Genomic DNA, 16,921 nt, shown 5'->3' on the forward strand with positions numbered 1-16,921 from the left:
GGGCATTGCAAAATACAAATGCAAATGCATGGAAAGGACGCATTGGCAGCTTTTCTTGTGTTTTTTGGAGGCCTGACAAATGCCACACAAAAAGGATGTGTGAGGGTACTCCAACCAGGGCACTGGGAACATTTTAAAAAATACAAATGGAAAGAACTTACTCTCATTAAATAGACGGTACCAGTGGTTGAGGTTGTGGCTTTATGGATACAGTATCGCTTTAAGGGCGCATTTTAGAAAACATTTAGTAGCAAAATATGCAGAACAAACTAAGGCCATGTTCACATGGCGTAAGAGACCGGCTGTTCCGTGAACCGGAGCGGCTGATCTCTGAAGAGATCATCCCGGCCAGTGCTGATCTTTCGGCCTGCAGAGTTCTGATATGGGCGCATCCGTGCGCGGCAACATCAGAGCTCCCCACTGCACTCTATGAAGCTTGCGGCCGCTCGTTCTATAGTGTGCACTGACATGTTTTTCTAAGGCCGCTATTCAATGAATATCGGCCACAGAAAACTGACATGTCAGTTGTTTGCGGCGCTGCTAGGGGTCCCTGCTGGAGTGTACACTATGTGTATACACTCCGGACGGGATCCCATAGACACCCGGCCAATGTATTTTCTTGTATTAACTACGGCCATTGTTGCAATCGGCAACAACAGCTATAGACATACAAAAAAACAACAACATTGTGTGAACATAGCCTAAGACTGCATTCACATGTCCACATATTTTGCGGACCTATGGACAGTGAATGGCTGGCCTTGATTGTTTCCCTGCCCCGCAGCCGTGAAACTGTTTGAATCTCTGCGGCACTGTAATGAAAGAGCTGCACAGCTTTGTCAGTACATTATACATCACGCCGGGTAGGAGAACATTCCAGGGCAGCCATTCTGACAGTTTCTGAGCCATAATTTTACCAGGCTTTAACATTCAGTTCATTATACTGTATTAAATTATTACATTAGTATTTTATTTGTAGGTATAAAAGTTGTATTTTTTTGAACTTACAGTATGAACATCCATAAAGTTCAACCCTTAATCCAATCTGTCCTTCTCCACTCCAATCGAGAGGAACGATGCGTACATACCGAGCTACTATTGGGTGCTGTAACTCATGCCGGACAACAGTATCGGAGTTAACATTTCCAGGAAATGCCTGTAGAAAAATAAAAAAAAAACATTAGTTTAATATAACACTAAAGAACTAGCATTAGGATGATAATAATTGTTATAATCCCAAGTTCTAAGGTCATGATCACAGGACAAAGAAAATTGTAATACAAATATCTATTTATACAACACCAACATGTGTTGTAGCACTTTATGGCTATGCTCCTACAATGTCTTTTTTTACATGAAAAACATCCGTCTTTTAATAAAGACAGATGCTTTTCATGTGAAAAAGATGTTAAGGGAACATAGCCTATAAGTAAGAAGGAATAAAAGAACAAACAGTGACACAAGATAAGAGAAGCTCTTGCCTATAAGAGCTTGCAATTTAACTAGAATGCAAACATAATCATGATGTAAATAACAACTTTGAAACCTGAATCTGAGCCAATAAAGATAACAAGTATAGGGTGAAACAATAAGAGAAGCTAGTTAAGGACAAAGCAGTGTAGGAGAAAACAATCAGTATGACCACTTTTTGCAATGCATGGGGCATATGAATATGTTCATAGACAGAAAATGGTTTTGAATGAAATTACCCTCCTTGAAGGAATCTGATTTTAAAGCGTAGCTGTCATTTCAGGGTCATTTTTTTTTACAACAATAAATATCAACAGTACAAGTGATTTTTAGAAATTTTGTTATTGGTTTTATGATTTCAGATTTCTTTGTCCATTATGCTCTGTGGAGAGGGGAGGGGTTGAGAGGAGTGGGTGAGCACAGAGGAGTCCTGCACAGCACAACACCCTGCAATCTTCTCTCAGCAAGTTCCTAGATAAGCACTGACCTTTCTGACCTCTGAACTCAGCATTTTAGGTGCCTGGACAGTCTACAAACAGCTGACCTTCATGTCTCTTCTTCCTGCTCACTCATCTCCCTTGGCCCCTCCCCCCTCCATAGGATATAATGGACACAGCAGAATCCGTCTTCACCGGCTTTTCTGTAATGAAGACGGATTTGCCTGATAATGATGAGATAAGTAGTGAGGGAGGGGAGGTTGGGAAATTGTTCAGCGTAAAGAAAGAGGCTTTTTTGCCTATTAAAGCCTACAATAGAGTCTTTTAAAATAGCCTATACTACTGATTTCTGCAATAAAAAAAAATATATGACAGTTTCACTTTATAGCACACTAGAGATGAGCAAACCTAGAGCATTCTCGAGCCGATCCGAACCCGAACTTTCAGCAATTGATTTGCGGTGGCTGCTGAAGTTGGATAAAGCCCTAAGCCCTATGTGGAAAACATGGGTATAGTCATTAGCTGTATCCATGTTTTCCAGACAACCTTAGAGCTTTATCCAGTTCAGCAGCCCCAGCTAATCAAATACCCAACGTTCGGGTTTGGATCAACTCGAACCCGAACCCGGTTCGCTCATCTCTGTAGCACACCTAAAGTGATTTTCTGGGCATTGTACATACAGTAGATGGTCATTAATGTTTGATTGAAGAAGTGCTGACTGCAGTGAAGTATATAAAAACTGAGCTGCAGTAACCCTGCACTACCACTACAAAATGACACTGAGTATGGTTTCCTACCCAGTTCATTCATTTTGTGTGTGCTGGAATCGCAGCTAGCTTGAAGAGTTGATTGACGCATTTGCAGATCAGACATTAATGGCCTAGGTATAATGCCCAGAAAATCCCTTTAAAGGGGAAACTAACAGCAAGTAAGAGCTTTCTAGCCTGCTGTTAGTTTCCATTTTAGATTGATTGCATGAATAGCAAATGTAATGGCCCACGTCAGTGAGTGAATGGTTGTAATAGGGGAGAATAATAGTTTTAGGTTATTGGCTGAAGAACACAAGCTGGTTGGTAGCTGAAGATGAAAGCTAAACTATTTGAAGGTAAAACATTTGAAGGTAAACATTGAGCTTTTGTAGACTCCTAGGCTGAGATGCATGTTCTGCACTGCAGAACAGCAATGGATTTTTAAGGCACTGATATAAAACAATATATATGAAATCAATTTAAGATATAACACATTTCAATTTTCAAAGATCCTTGACAAGTGTTCCACAAAAGAAGACAAGAAACATAGAAGGCAAGTAAGTAAGAACATGCTATTATAGATGTCTGTTCTTATTGACTGGAAGAAGGTTATTTTATATGTCTAACAGAAAACTCTGGGTGGATTTTCTGTGAATCAGAGAACAGTAATGAAGGTGTAGAAGGTGCTTTGTGTGAAATAAAAAGTGGAGGGAATGATGTAATAGAGTTGAAAAGCTTAGGGTACGTATATGGAACATTATTTTATTATAAATATATACAGCAAAAGGATAATCTAAAGATATTTCATAGCAAAAAAAAACAAAACAAAAAGCAAGCTAAAGGCTTGGTGACCAGAAAACAGCAAATAAATAAAATGAAGACAATAGGAAAGATAATTCTGGTAGCTGAACAGGGCAGCTAATCAAATTTCACTGCTCATTTCCCTTTGCAAAAGAACCAATTTTCTAGGTATAAAAGTCACAATATTTAGCAAAAATATTTGGGACTTTTCCCCTTTTTCCACTGCTGTCATCACCTTTATAAAACTGGGTGGGGCTCACCAAAAAGGAGGCAGGGCCTTGCCCTTCCTAGCAGATTTTTCTATAATGCATGCTAGAAATTGATGTAAATTATGCCTGAAATTATATTTATGTAGGTAAATAGCTCCACCATCTAGGGAATTATAGCTGGCATAGACTTGAACTGCTGCAATACAATGAAAGGTGAGCCAAATTTATAAAGAGGCTATCACCTTTCATCTTAAAGAAATGTCATTTTTTATACAGTCCCTCAATGACCTTCTTGGTCATTATGACCAAAAATTCCTTGTTTCCTTTACCCCAGTTTTGATATATCTACCATATTTTAGGCCAATATAGTAAAATAGACCATAGAAAGAAAACAAAGAGGGAGATTTTTCAAACATGGTGTAAAGTGAAACTGGTTCAGTTGCCCCTAGCAACCAATCAGATTTCACCTTTCATTTTCCAAAGAGTCTGTGAGGAATGAAAGGTGGAATCTGATTGTTGGCTAGGGGCAACTGGGCCAGCTCTACTTTACACCATGTTTGATAAATCCCCCCCCCAAAAAAAAAATCTAGTAATGAATGTGGCAGAAATACATGAAATGAGGCTAAATGTAAATCTTTATAAGTGATAGGAGATGCTTGGGAATATTACTATTTAAAGCTTTGTTCCTAAAATGTCTTTTAAGGTAAAATAATAAACATAACTTTATAATGACGGCCTGAAAATAATGTTTATGATCAATATTAACAGCCGTCAATAACAAACAATGGTTGAGTTTATAACTTAAAGGGAATCTGTCAGCACCTGGGCCCTAACCGAGGTGCTGACAGTGTGGTGTAGCTGGCAGTCCCCTTGTCAGCATGGTACCTTTTGGTAATTTGTCCGCGTAGTTGATAATGTACAACCTCGGGTTTTTCTACTGTAATGAAGAGTCAAGAGGAGTTGTAGCTCAGCGATTGTGCCGCACTCTGGCTCGCCTCACCACTCCTTGTTGATTATTTATAGAGAAGAGGGAGGCACAAACGTTAAGCCACAACTCCTCTTTGACTCTTCATTACACTTGGAGACCCATAATTGTGCAAAATCCATTCCAATGCATGGGCTAATTACTATAAGGTACCATGCTCACTAGGGGACTGTCAACTACAGCATACTGTCAGCACCTCAGGTAGGGCCTTGGTGTTGACGTATTCCCTTTAATATGGCTAATGCATGGAACTGGCTTGGACATAAGAGGTTTCTATGGAAGCCCTAAATTTCCTGAGTCAAATGTGTCAGATATTTCAAACTGTACATAGTGACATTTATGCTTTAAAGGAAGTCAAACAACAGCTGTTATTGCATTGAAATGAATGCACACCGGCCAGAAAAAAAATTGACATGTTAATTTACACAATTCTACGGCCGTGGTTCAAAACATTGTATGAACAATGACATTTATTTGCATTGACTTCAGTGCAACACAAAGACATTTCACTATAAAAAGAATGGCCGTTGTTTTAATTGAAAAGAACGTCCGTTCTTATAAAAAGTAAGTTGTGTGAACATAGCCTTAAGACGTAATGAAGAAAATTTTGATTCACAAGAACCAGATGCCAGCTTGATAATTAAGTAGTACACACAGTAAAGCACAAGCGGTTTGATCCACAGCTATATTAAGCATGTGGGACTACACCAGTTAATAAGACATTGATTAGAATGGTGTTATTCATAAACTTTCCACGGCTTGGAGTCTGTATACAATTACTACAATGATGACATACAAGGCTTAATTATAACCTGATGGTGCCAAAGACAATATCCAGCATTTCAGACATTGCTTAACATCTTGGAGCTGAAAATTAAATCAAAAACTCTTTATTCTGAACACAAAATGCATCCAAAATAATCAGGAAAGTATATCAAGAGTCCACTGTGTATGAAGCACTGGCACTGGATACGCCATTTTGTTTTCAATGTTCGATATAAACATGCTGATACCAATCTGCTGTCTCTCTCTAATGGCTTGTTGGTCCAGCAACGGGACGGGATAATGAAATGTTTCACAACAATGTAAATGCAGAGGAGGAATCACTTCATTTGGTTGTTTATGAGAGCTGCTACAGTATTCCAAGGTGCAATGATTACCATAAATAAGACATCCAGCGAGAAAGCTAAAATGTAGTACAAACATTTGTGTTGTATGGAAGTTTTTATATCTTCCCCTTGTCACCAACCAATTTTTCTTAATAATATTTCACAGAAAATTTTATTCTAGGTAATTAGAATAATGCAAATAGCAGCAGTGCAAACATACATAAAGATAAAAATGAAAGGATCAAATTCATGTCAAGTTACAGTGTTTTCACACAATTATGAACAATATAGAAAAGTTCAATGATTTATCTTTGAAGTGGTTTTTTATTAACCCCTTCATGCCAATTGATGCACGGAAGTCCGGGTCAAATTAGTGAAATATTCCTCCCCACCTTTTAAGAGCCATAGTGCTCTTATTTTTCCACCTACAGAGCTTGTTGGGGTGTCATTTTTTTGCCCATGATCTCTAGTTTTTATTGGCGTTATAATGTTGTAAAACAAAATGTTTGATCGCTTTTTATTAATTATAAATTATATATTCTAATTTCTAATTTTAAAAAATCAGCAATCCGTTTTTTTTTTTTGTTTGTTTTTTTTTTATTCATTCACGCCGCTCAACGTGCGGGAACAATGATGTTATATTTTAATAGATCGAACATTTCCACATGCTACAATATATATTACTGTATGTTTATTTATTTATTTTACATATTTAAATTTTTATAATGGGCAAAGAGGTATTTTAAACTTTTATTGGGGGTGGGGGTTACATAAGGGATTTTTTAAATACTTAAAAAAAACTTTTTCTATTACACTTTTGTAAAAACACTTATTTTACTCTAAAACATTCAATCATAAGATTGCATATACTGATCTATGCTACGCCATAGCATAGATCAGTGTTATCAGCAAGCTATGCATAGAGCCTGCCTGAGAGTGGACTCTATGCACAGAACACCGATCCGACAGGACAGAGGTAGGTGACTTACCCCTGCCCCTTGGTACAAGCGACCGGGAGCTTGTCTGCGGGGGTCACAATCAGTCAGTAACAGGGGCTTGTCCTGTCACTGACTACCTTAACCCCTAGACAACTAAGGAGGTACCAGTACACCCTGGAAGTCTGTACCCAGATGACCCTGAGCGTACCAAAGCAGAGCGTGCTTCATAGGAGGTGGGGGACGGCTGCAGTGAGCAGCCCGGCCCTCACTGTTAATGACAGGCTGCAGTGATCGCGCTGCAACATGTTATTAACCCCTTAGTCACCACGATCACAGCGTTTAAGTGTAAGTGACAGGGGGAGTCCCCTGTCTCTTAACAATCCCGATCATTGTAACAGACTGCTGGAGGTCTCTGTCCTGCCTCTACGTTGTCCGATCGGCGATCTGCTCACTGAGCCTGCACAGGCAGGCTCAATGAGCAGATCGCCTATCACACTGATCATTATTATCATTATCAGTATGAATCATTATTACCCTACCCCAAAGCCCCTCCCCCAATAAAAGTTAAAATCCCCCCCTTTGCCATTATATAAATAAAACATAAAAATAAATAAATAAACATATAATGTACCATAGCGTGCGTTATTGTCTGATCTATTAAAATATAGCAAGCGCCATCACTAACGGCCAATGGCATAAATGAAAAGAGAAAAACAAGTGCCAGGATTACCGATTTTTTTGTTATATTATATATTTAAAAAAAGTTAATAAAAAGTGATCAAAACGTCCGATCTTCACAAATATGGTATTAATAAAAACTAGAGATCATGGTGGAAAAAATGAAACCACATGCAGCCCAATTGGTGAAAAAATAAAACCGTTATAAGCATAACAATTGGCCCATTTTATTAATAATTGCAAAAAAAAAGGATTTCATGAAAAAAAAAAATATATAACTCTAGAAAATCTGTGTAAACCTGCATATGGTTGTGTCCGGACTGACCTATAGAATAATGGTATCATGTCGCTTTTACCATATAGTGCAATTTCACCAATTTATATCTTTGTAAATATTAATTTTGCGGTTCCATCATACATATTATGGTAGAATGAAAGACGCCATTACAAAGTACAACTACTCCTTAAAAAAAGCCCTTAAATAGCCCTGTAGAAGGGGAGGAGGAAAAAATGAAAATGCAAAAATGAAAATTTGCGTGGTCCACTGGGTCATTTGGGGCCTGGTCCTCAAAGGGTTAAACAATGCGATCACTGTGCATTTAAGGGGTTAATGACAGGCAGCTGCGGGATCACAGATGCCTGTCATTATACTGGGTTCCTGGGAAACTGATGAGTGTGGGACCGCTCTCACTGCAGCAGTCCCGCACACATCAAACCCCTCTGACAGTCAAGAACGTACATATAGGCTTCTGCTGCACGGGGTATGTGCAGCAGGAATGTATATATACAGATTGCTGACTTGAAGGAGTTAATGCATCTACATGCGGGATCGATGCTTGAGATACTTCCTGCAATAAACTCAGCAGTACCCTTAGCTAAAGGAGGCAATGCTGTCTATGAAATCACACAATAAACATTATACCTATTAGATATGTTTTAGCATGAAATACAAAGTATTTTTTCCAAGCTATCAAAAGTTGTATGACTGAAAGAAGGCACACAAGGATGCATTTTTAGAACCTTTGATACCATGACAACCAATTGAAGAGCTTACAATAGAGAAATCTTAATTCAGTTACATGTTTATACCATGCTGCAATATAAAACAACTTAAAAATGTTAAAGGTTCTAAAATAACTATCCACTATAACCTGGGATATGATATCTTAAATGTCCCTATTTGCCATGACCCATCTTTAGAGGTTCACCTTCCTTCTCTTATCCTATGTCAGGGCAAATATTGTTACTCAAAAAATGCGTACAATGTCACCACATAACTACTGGCCCCTGCATGGAAAGCCTGCAGTTAACCCCTTAAATACCTTTGACATACGCAGACTTTAAGTTTCACTGACAGGAGCTTGCCGATTTATAATTTTATGGAACTGTAAATACCTTAAAGGAGAAGTCCGGCCAAAATTATTTTTTTATATGTTATTACTTATGAAAAGTTATACAATTTTCTAACGTACATTAATTATGGGAAATGCTCATAAACTGCTATTTTCCTTAATTTAGTGTATCAGGAAGTGTTAGAATTATCTCAGAAGCAGTGACGTCACGACGAAAGGTGTAATTCCTATGGAGTGTCAAACAGGGGGCGCTCTCTATATAGAAGTCAATGAGTACCATTGACTTCTATATATAGTGCGCCCCTGCTGGACACTCCATAGGAATTACAGTGTATGTAATGTTATGTTATGCACTGTACTTTTGGGAACTTCATGAATACATTTACAGAATACTTTGGGGAGCAAGTGTCCTTGCTCCCCAAAGTATCCCATAAATGTATTCAATGAATAGATTTGCAGGGCACCGAGCAGGGAGGGAGAGGAATGCCATCTACCTCCCCCCTCCCTGCTCGGTGCTGGGAACATATACAAAGTACTACTCCCCCATTATCTGCAGATAATGGGGGAGTAGTACCTGTGCTATGCCTATCACCGCTCACACAGGGGCTGCCTCTGACTGCCGCTCACTCCCACCCGCCCGCGCCGCTACTCACTATCCGGCCGGCCACGCCGCTCCTCACTATCCCTGACTCCCGCCCGCGCCGCTACTCACTATCAGGCCGGCCGCGCCGCTCCTCACTATCCCTGACTCCTACCCGCACGCCCCGTTCCTCACCACTCCTCACACTATCTGCCCGCCGCTCTCTGCTCATGCATGACGGCCTCGTCAGCCCGCCCCCACCCCGGCCGGGGACACCAGGAAGTGCCATGCTCCCGGCCGGGGTGGGGGCGGGCTGACGCGGCCGTCATGCATGAGCAGAGAGCGGCGGCCAGATAGTGTGAGGAGCGGTGAGGAACGGGGCGTGCGGGAGGGAGTCAGGGATAGTGAGTAGCAGCGCGGCCAGCCGGATAGTGAGTAGCGGCGCAGGCGGGAGTCAGGGATAGTGAGGAGCGGCGTGGCCGGCCGGATAGTGAGTAGCGGCGCGGGCGGGTGGGAGTGAGCGGCAGTCAGAGGCAGCCCCTGTGTGAGCGGCGGTGGCGGTGATAGGCATAGCACAGGTACTACTCCCCCATTATCTGCAGATAATGGGGGAGTAGTACTTTGTATATGTTCCCAGCACCGAGCAGGGAGGGGGGAGGTAGATGGCACTCCTCTCCCTCCCTGCTCGGAGCCCTGCAAATCTATTCATTGAATGCATTTATGGGATACTTTGGGGAGCAAGGACACTTGCTCCCCAAAGTATTCTATAAATGTATTCATGAAGTCGCCAAAAGTACAGTGCATAACATAACATTACATACACTTTAATTCCTATGGAGTGTCCAGCAGGGGCGCACTATATATAGAAGTCAATTGTACTCATTGACTTCAATATAGAGAGCGCCCCCTGCTGGACACTCTATAGGAATTACACCTTTCGTCGTGACGTCACTGCTTCTGAGATAATTCTAACACTTCCTGATACACTAAATTAAGGGAAATAGCAGTATATGAGCATTTACCATAATTAATGTACATTAGAAAATTGTATAACTTTTCATAGGTAATAACATATAAAAAAAATTATTTTGGCCGGACTTCTCCTTTAATATACATGATGGCCGAAGAGCAATTGAAAATATTTATTTTGAGTGCAATTGATATTCTCTTGCATAGGAGCTGAGCTTTTGTCACTGTCCTATTGGAATCGCTGCTTGTGACTGCAGAGGTCCTGATCCTTTTTCCAGGTGGAGGTCTCATACTTAACTCTGTGCAGTCAGCTTGCCAATCTTCTCAAAGAGTCTGCCTCAGGCTCCATGCTCTGCCACATAACTCTGCTCCATCCCTAGACTCCAGGCTCCATGCCTGCCATACAGCTCTGCTCTGCTCCATCCCTAGACTCCAGGCTCTATACTCTGCCATACAGCTCTGCTCTGTTCCATCCCTAGACTCCAGGCTTCATACCTCGCATACAGCTCTGCTCTGCTCCATCCCTAGACTCCAGGCTTCATACTCTGCTATACAGATCTGCTCTGCTCCATCCCTAGACTCCAGGCTCCATGCTCTGCCATGCAGCTCTGCTTCATCACTGGACTTCTGGCTCCATGCTTTGCCACTAAGGTCTGCTCTGCTCCATCCCTAGACTCCAGGCTCCATGTTATGCCATACAACTCTGCTCTGCTCCATTCCTAGACTCTAGGCTCCATACTCTGCGATACAGCTCTGCTCCATTCCTAGACTCCAGGCTCCATGCTTTGCCAAGCAGCTCTGCAGTGCTCCATCGCTAGACTCCAGGATCAATGTTCTGTCATATAACTCTGCTGTGCTCCATCCCTAGACTCCAGGCTCCATGCTCTGCCATACAGCTTTGCTCTGCTCCATCCCTTGACTCCAGGCTCCATGCTTTGCCATACAGCTTTGCTCTGCTCCATCCGTAGACTCCAGGCTCCATACTCTGCCATACAGCTCAGTTCCATCCTTATACTACAGGTTCCATGCTCTGTGATACAGCTCTGTTCTGCTCCATCCCTAGACTGCAGGCTTCATACTCTGCCATACAGCTCTGCTCCATCTCTACACTCCAGGCTCCATGCTCTCCAATGTAGCTCTGCTCTGCTCCATCCCTAGACTATAGGCTCCATGTTCTGCCATGAAGGTCTGTTCTACTCCATCAGTAGACTCCAGGCTCTATGTTCTTCCATACAGCTCTGCTCCATCCCTAGACTCTAGGCTCCATGCTTTGCCATGTAGCTCTGCTCTGCTCCATCCCTAGACTCCAGGCTCCATGTTCTGCAATGCAGCTCTGCTCCAGCCCTAGACTTCAGGCTACATGCTCTGCAATGCCTCTCTGCTCTGCTCCAGCCCTAAACTTCAGGCTACATGTTTTGCCATACAACTCTGCTCTGCTCCATCCCTAGACTCCAGGCTCTATGTTCTGCCATACAACTCTGCTCTGCTTCATCTCTAGATTTTGAGGGTGCGTTCACACCTACAGGATCTGCAGCAGATCTGCAGCAGATTTGATGCTGTATTCAGTTATTTAAATGAAATCTGCTGCAGAAAATCTGCTGCAGATCCTGTAGGTGTGAACGCACCATAAAATACAGTTTTGTTGGTTCCAGCACATGCTACACTGGAATCCAAGTTTTTCTTTATTAAAGCATTTATATACTTATCTCAGTGGAGAGTATGCCTTCTATATTGTCATCCAATGGCTATGTTTCCACTATGCCTTTTTTGGCTGTTTCACTCTTTGTTTTTATGGCTGTCAACTTGGAGTCAAAATGCAGTCAGCATATGCAAATTACGCACTTAATTTGTACTTATAGACTTGATAAGAGTGATGAACACCTGGTTTTAATATACTGTCAAAGCTGCTAACTCACATATACAATAGCATGTGTCCTCCTAAGGTATGCTATAAGGTTCAGCATCAGTTTCAGCAAGGAGTCCGATACTGTAGCTCTTATTAAGTCAATGGGCAGTACCATACAAAGGTTTTTTCGACCAGCATACTCTTTCCTAAAAGTATTGCTTCTACAGGTCATAAAGGTTGTATTGCTCACAATTACAGAACTGTATGGCTTCCATGCACTACCATACAGAATCCACGCACATCTGCTCTGTGCATAAGTCCTAGTGTCAGTTTCTGACACTTGTCTAGTAAAAATCAACCAGACGTATAGAAATCTTCAATGAATTTTACTAATATTGCATTGGAAGGAAATATTCCACAATCCTATGACTATGATACAAACTGTGTTGGAACAAAAAACAAAAAGTCCTAAAATTTGTACCTTGGAGTACAAAATGAGATCTTTACAGAACTGAAATCAAAGATTTAGACTGTTTGAGAAATACAGGGGAATCTAATAAACAGTGTATTTCTAGTATAATTAAACTACATTTCATTTGTGCGGTGGTGAAATATTGCTTTTATTTACACAAATGCTGTATAGAATATGCTCTTTATAGATAACACTCTGTTTGGGACTATATCCATCATTGCAAGGCTGAAAAATCAATTTGCAGTAGCTTGTAAATTATATACAGCTCCCATTTTTCTTTTTTTCTGTGCTCTGGCATCAAGTAGTACGTTTACATTTTATAAAACAGTTTATGCAGATTTCCACAATTTACCTTATTTAGTAGAGATCTATGGAAAAAAAGATAATGGAAATGATGAAAAAAATAATGAACATGAAAAAGTCACATGAATGTCGACATGCTGGACTGGTTCCAAGTACTATGCTTACATATATTTTTGTACTCTGCTTACATATACTTTTTAATAAATGCCCACATTGTGGGTCTAAGAATGTAAGTTGTGGCATTTGGTTTAAGTATGAGTTGTAATGTAAATTCATGCTAGCTCTGACATAAAAAGGATATTCCTTTATGCATTTAATAGGGGATATCTTTTTTGTGTCCCAAAATGTGTTTAAAAAATTATATATGTGGTATGGGTTTTGTGTGACAAATTATGTTAATAGGATAATGAATTAAAATCTTAAAAAGTTCTTTGATGTTTTGTCTCTTTAATACAGGCGCAAATACCTAGTGTCCTGTATGTATGGAGACTAGAATTACTCAACTCCTTTGTGTTGCTTTTCCAACAAGTATATATTTTTAGTACCTAAACGGCAGTTTAAAACTTAAAAATCTGGTTGCCTATAGTATTATTATTATTTATTTACTTAAATATAGATAATCAATATTTAGGAAATACTCAATTGTTCTGCAGCACATTATGGCTCCATTTTTGACTATTTGGTACTCAAACTCTAAAGTCAAGGATAATTACCATTTTTTTAAGACAAGGCAGGAAAACAGGCTTTGAAGATTATATTTTTGGGTAAATTTTGGAAACACAATGATCATGTCAATTATTTTCGGATATCTACTGCAAACAGTATATTATATTTTAGTTCTTCGCGCACAATTTTTCTTTTTTCACCTTTTTAAAGTTAAAATCAATGGACTTTTCAATAAAAGACACACTAAAAGGCCAATTAATCCACCTAAAGTAGAAAAATGTACCAACAGCTGTCATTGACGAGCGGTCAAGCAGTGAAATGACGGACGTCATTTTAACCTCAAAAATTATGGACATAATTTTGAACGGAAAGGAAAAATGTTTTGTGAATGTAGCCTAAAACAGACCTCAGTTAGTCCACTGCTTCTCAAGGAGTTAAAGTACAAGATTTAGGCTATGTTCACACAACATCTTTTTAAGGCAAAGTAACGACCGTTATTTCATAATGAAAGTGCATTCCTCAGCCGCAGCCAATGCTTGGCTGAGCAGGAGAGTAGGAAGCTGGGAGCCCGTGCAGCAGGCATGAGCAAGGACGTGTAATGTATGCACCAGCAGCGTGTGGGTTAAGGTGGCGGGTGATTTACATACTGGCAGCGGTCTGAAACTTTCGCTGTAAGTATGTATTCACATAGGAAATGACAGGATTTTGGATTGTATTGGATCTCGCAGTGAGATTTCCACTGCGATCCGTTGTGTGTGAAGCTGCTCTGCGCTACCTTTTACAGTCTCTATCATTCTCTATCTTTAGACTTCCAATGGTAATTTTTTTTTTATCTATCACTCCAACATTTCTCAAAGCCCTGGCATGAGTTGACAGGCCGATAAAAGCTTTGGTTCTCCTTGTTCGGTCTTAGGTCATCCGTCTTGTTGCACAGATCATCAGTCTTAAGATCAGTGCAGAAGAGACAATGGAACTGCTGTAAAGAAACAGGAATCTCTGTTCTATGTGACCCAGCAAAATAGCTCTGGCTGTGCATCAGAGCTCCTGTCAGGATATATTTACTTCTAGTACTATTTGCCCTTGGACATTTGTGCAGACTTTATATTGAGACTCTACGAATAAATGAAAACAATAGTCTTTATTGCAAAAATATTTTTTTTTTCAAAAAAATCATTATAGCGCCTAAAATAATTTATTTTTTTCCAAGTCTATCATATAGAACTAAAGATTATAATTAATTTTTAATAGTGAATGTACTTTTTTAACCCTACTATATGTGAAAATTTATTTGAAATAGAATTTTGCTAGGTTAAAACATACTTAGCATTTTTGAAATGGGGTCAGTAGCTTGGCAATCGTGAGATCTGTCATGCCATTGCCAGGGTCAATAAGCAATCCAATCACTGAATCTTATTTCCAGTGCACAAATGTGGGCAGAAATTGTGGATGCAGTCAATATTTCACAGTATCACAAGAGTGGGCAGGTTCAATATTTTCATGAAGGGGTTAACTACAGATACATATTGTATACAAAAAAAACAAAACTAAACTAAATCTTTGAATGTACACTACAGAGAAGACGCTTATATTGTGAGTTGGCTCAACAAGTTTTAGGAACATTACAAAGTAGCTTCTAAAGTGCAGCCATCCATTATCCTACACTTGTGATGACAGCAAGCTTTGGGGGACACATTTCTGATAAAATAAAGGCTTTGTTCTAACAAAGACATTTTTGAAAAATGGACTTAGAATTTTGAGGAACAGACCTATCTACTTACTGACAGCAACAAAATATGAATAATGTGTCCTCCAGCAATCATGATGCAGAACAAAATGAAAATTGATAAGGAAAGGTTGTATACAAAACGTTAAAATCTAAAATGTTGAAGTGCAAAAAAAGAGTAGTTTAAAAAATACAATATAAATCTTAAATGATCTGTTAGGTCTTAAGGATAGTATTTTATCAATCATACAGTGAAAGAAGTAGCCTCAGAGAACTCAATAAGTAGCGATTTGCTGGGTTAGATGACAAATATTAATGGTTGTTTTAGTAGCTTTTAATAAGCGATAATTGATTGCTAAATAAATGTTGCCTGTTGTGACATTTACACGTCAGTAGTGATGAGCGAATAGTGAAATATTTGAATATTCGTACGAATATTCAAATATTCGATCAAATATTCGATCCCATTAAAGTCTATGGGAACAAGTATTTGATTATTAAAAAACATCTATTCGACCACTTGGTGGTAAAAAACGGAAGCTGTGGGATATTCTGCGAACTATTCGATAATATTCGATAGATCGAATACCTTACTATTCGATCGAATATCTATTCGATCGAACAGTATTTGCTCATCACTACATGTCAGCCTTCCTTTATTAAACTTCAAATTTAAGATGAGGTCATTTCAGCCATTGAATGCATACATTGGATGACTCCTTAACCCCTTAGCGACCCATGAGGTATCTGATACGTCATGGTGCCGCTCGGGGTGTTCAGAGCGGGGTCCCGCCGGGACCCCGCTCTGAACGGCGCTGATCCCGGCTGACACGTGCAGCCGGGCAGTGCCTCTATTAGCCGGCGCGAGTCCCGTTGCCGCGCCGGCTAATTAAGCCTCTAAGTGCAGCTGTCAAACCTGACAGCTGCACTTAGAGGCTTCAGACCTCACATCCCTGGTGTCTAGTGGGACGGATCTCCCCCCCGCGATGCGATCGCGGGGGGGAGATCCGTTCTTCTGCCCGTGCCAGGCCTCAGCGTCGGAATGACAATGATCCCGGCTCGGCAATAGATTGCTATGGCCTGCAGCAGGCCATAGTAATCTATGACCGATCTCATCGATCTTTGCTGTGTATATACACAGCATTGATCTCTATGAGAGATCAGTGCTATGTATATACAAGCCCCCCAGGGGGGCTTCTAGTTACAGTAAAAAAAAAAGTAAAAAAGTGTTTTTATTAATAAAAAATCCCCTCCCCTAATAAAAGTCCAAATCACCCCCCTTTTCCCATTTTATAAATATAAATTAATAAATAAATAAATAAATAAACATATTTAGTATCGCAGCGCGCGTAATTGCCCGAACTATTAATTAATCACATTCCTGATCTCGCACGGTAAACGGCGTCAGCGCAAAAAAATTCCAAAGTGCAAAATTGCGCATTTTTGGTCGCATCAAATCCAGAAAAAATGTAATAAAAAACGATCAAAAAGTCGTATATGCGCAATCAAGGTACCGATAGAAAGAACACATCATGGCGCAAAAACTGACACCTCACACAGCCCCATAGACCAAAGGATAAAAGCGCTAAAAGCCCGGGAATGGAGCGATTTTAAGGAACGTATATTTGTTAACA

At 40.1% G+C, this 16,921-nt stretch overlaps 1 protein-coding gene across 1 annotated transcript in view; it reads right to left on the minus strand.

Moving 5' to 3' along the window:
• CNTNAP2 (contactin associated protein 2) overlaps window positions 1–16,921 on the minus strand; it is a 1,369,824-nt gene that overhangs the window by 806,865 nt on the left and 546,038 nt on the right. Inside the window, exon 4 of the mRNA XM_069958388.1 lies at window positions 1,009–1,156. Coding sequence (XP_069814489.1) covers window positions 1,009–1,156 — 148 coding nt within the window. The remainder of the gene's footprint in view (window positions 1–1,008; window positions 1,157–16,921) is intronic.

This window comes from Dendropsophus ebraccatus, chromosome 2 (assembly GCF_027789765.1).
Source record: "Dendropsophus ebraccatus isolate aDenEbr1 chromosome 2, aDenEbr1.pat, whole genome shotgun sequence".
In the NCBI taxonomy this organism is placed as follows: Eukaryota; Metazoa; Chordata; class Amphibia; order Anura; family Hylidae; genus Dendropsophus; species Dendropsophus ebraccatus.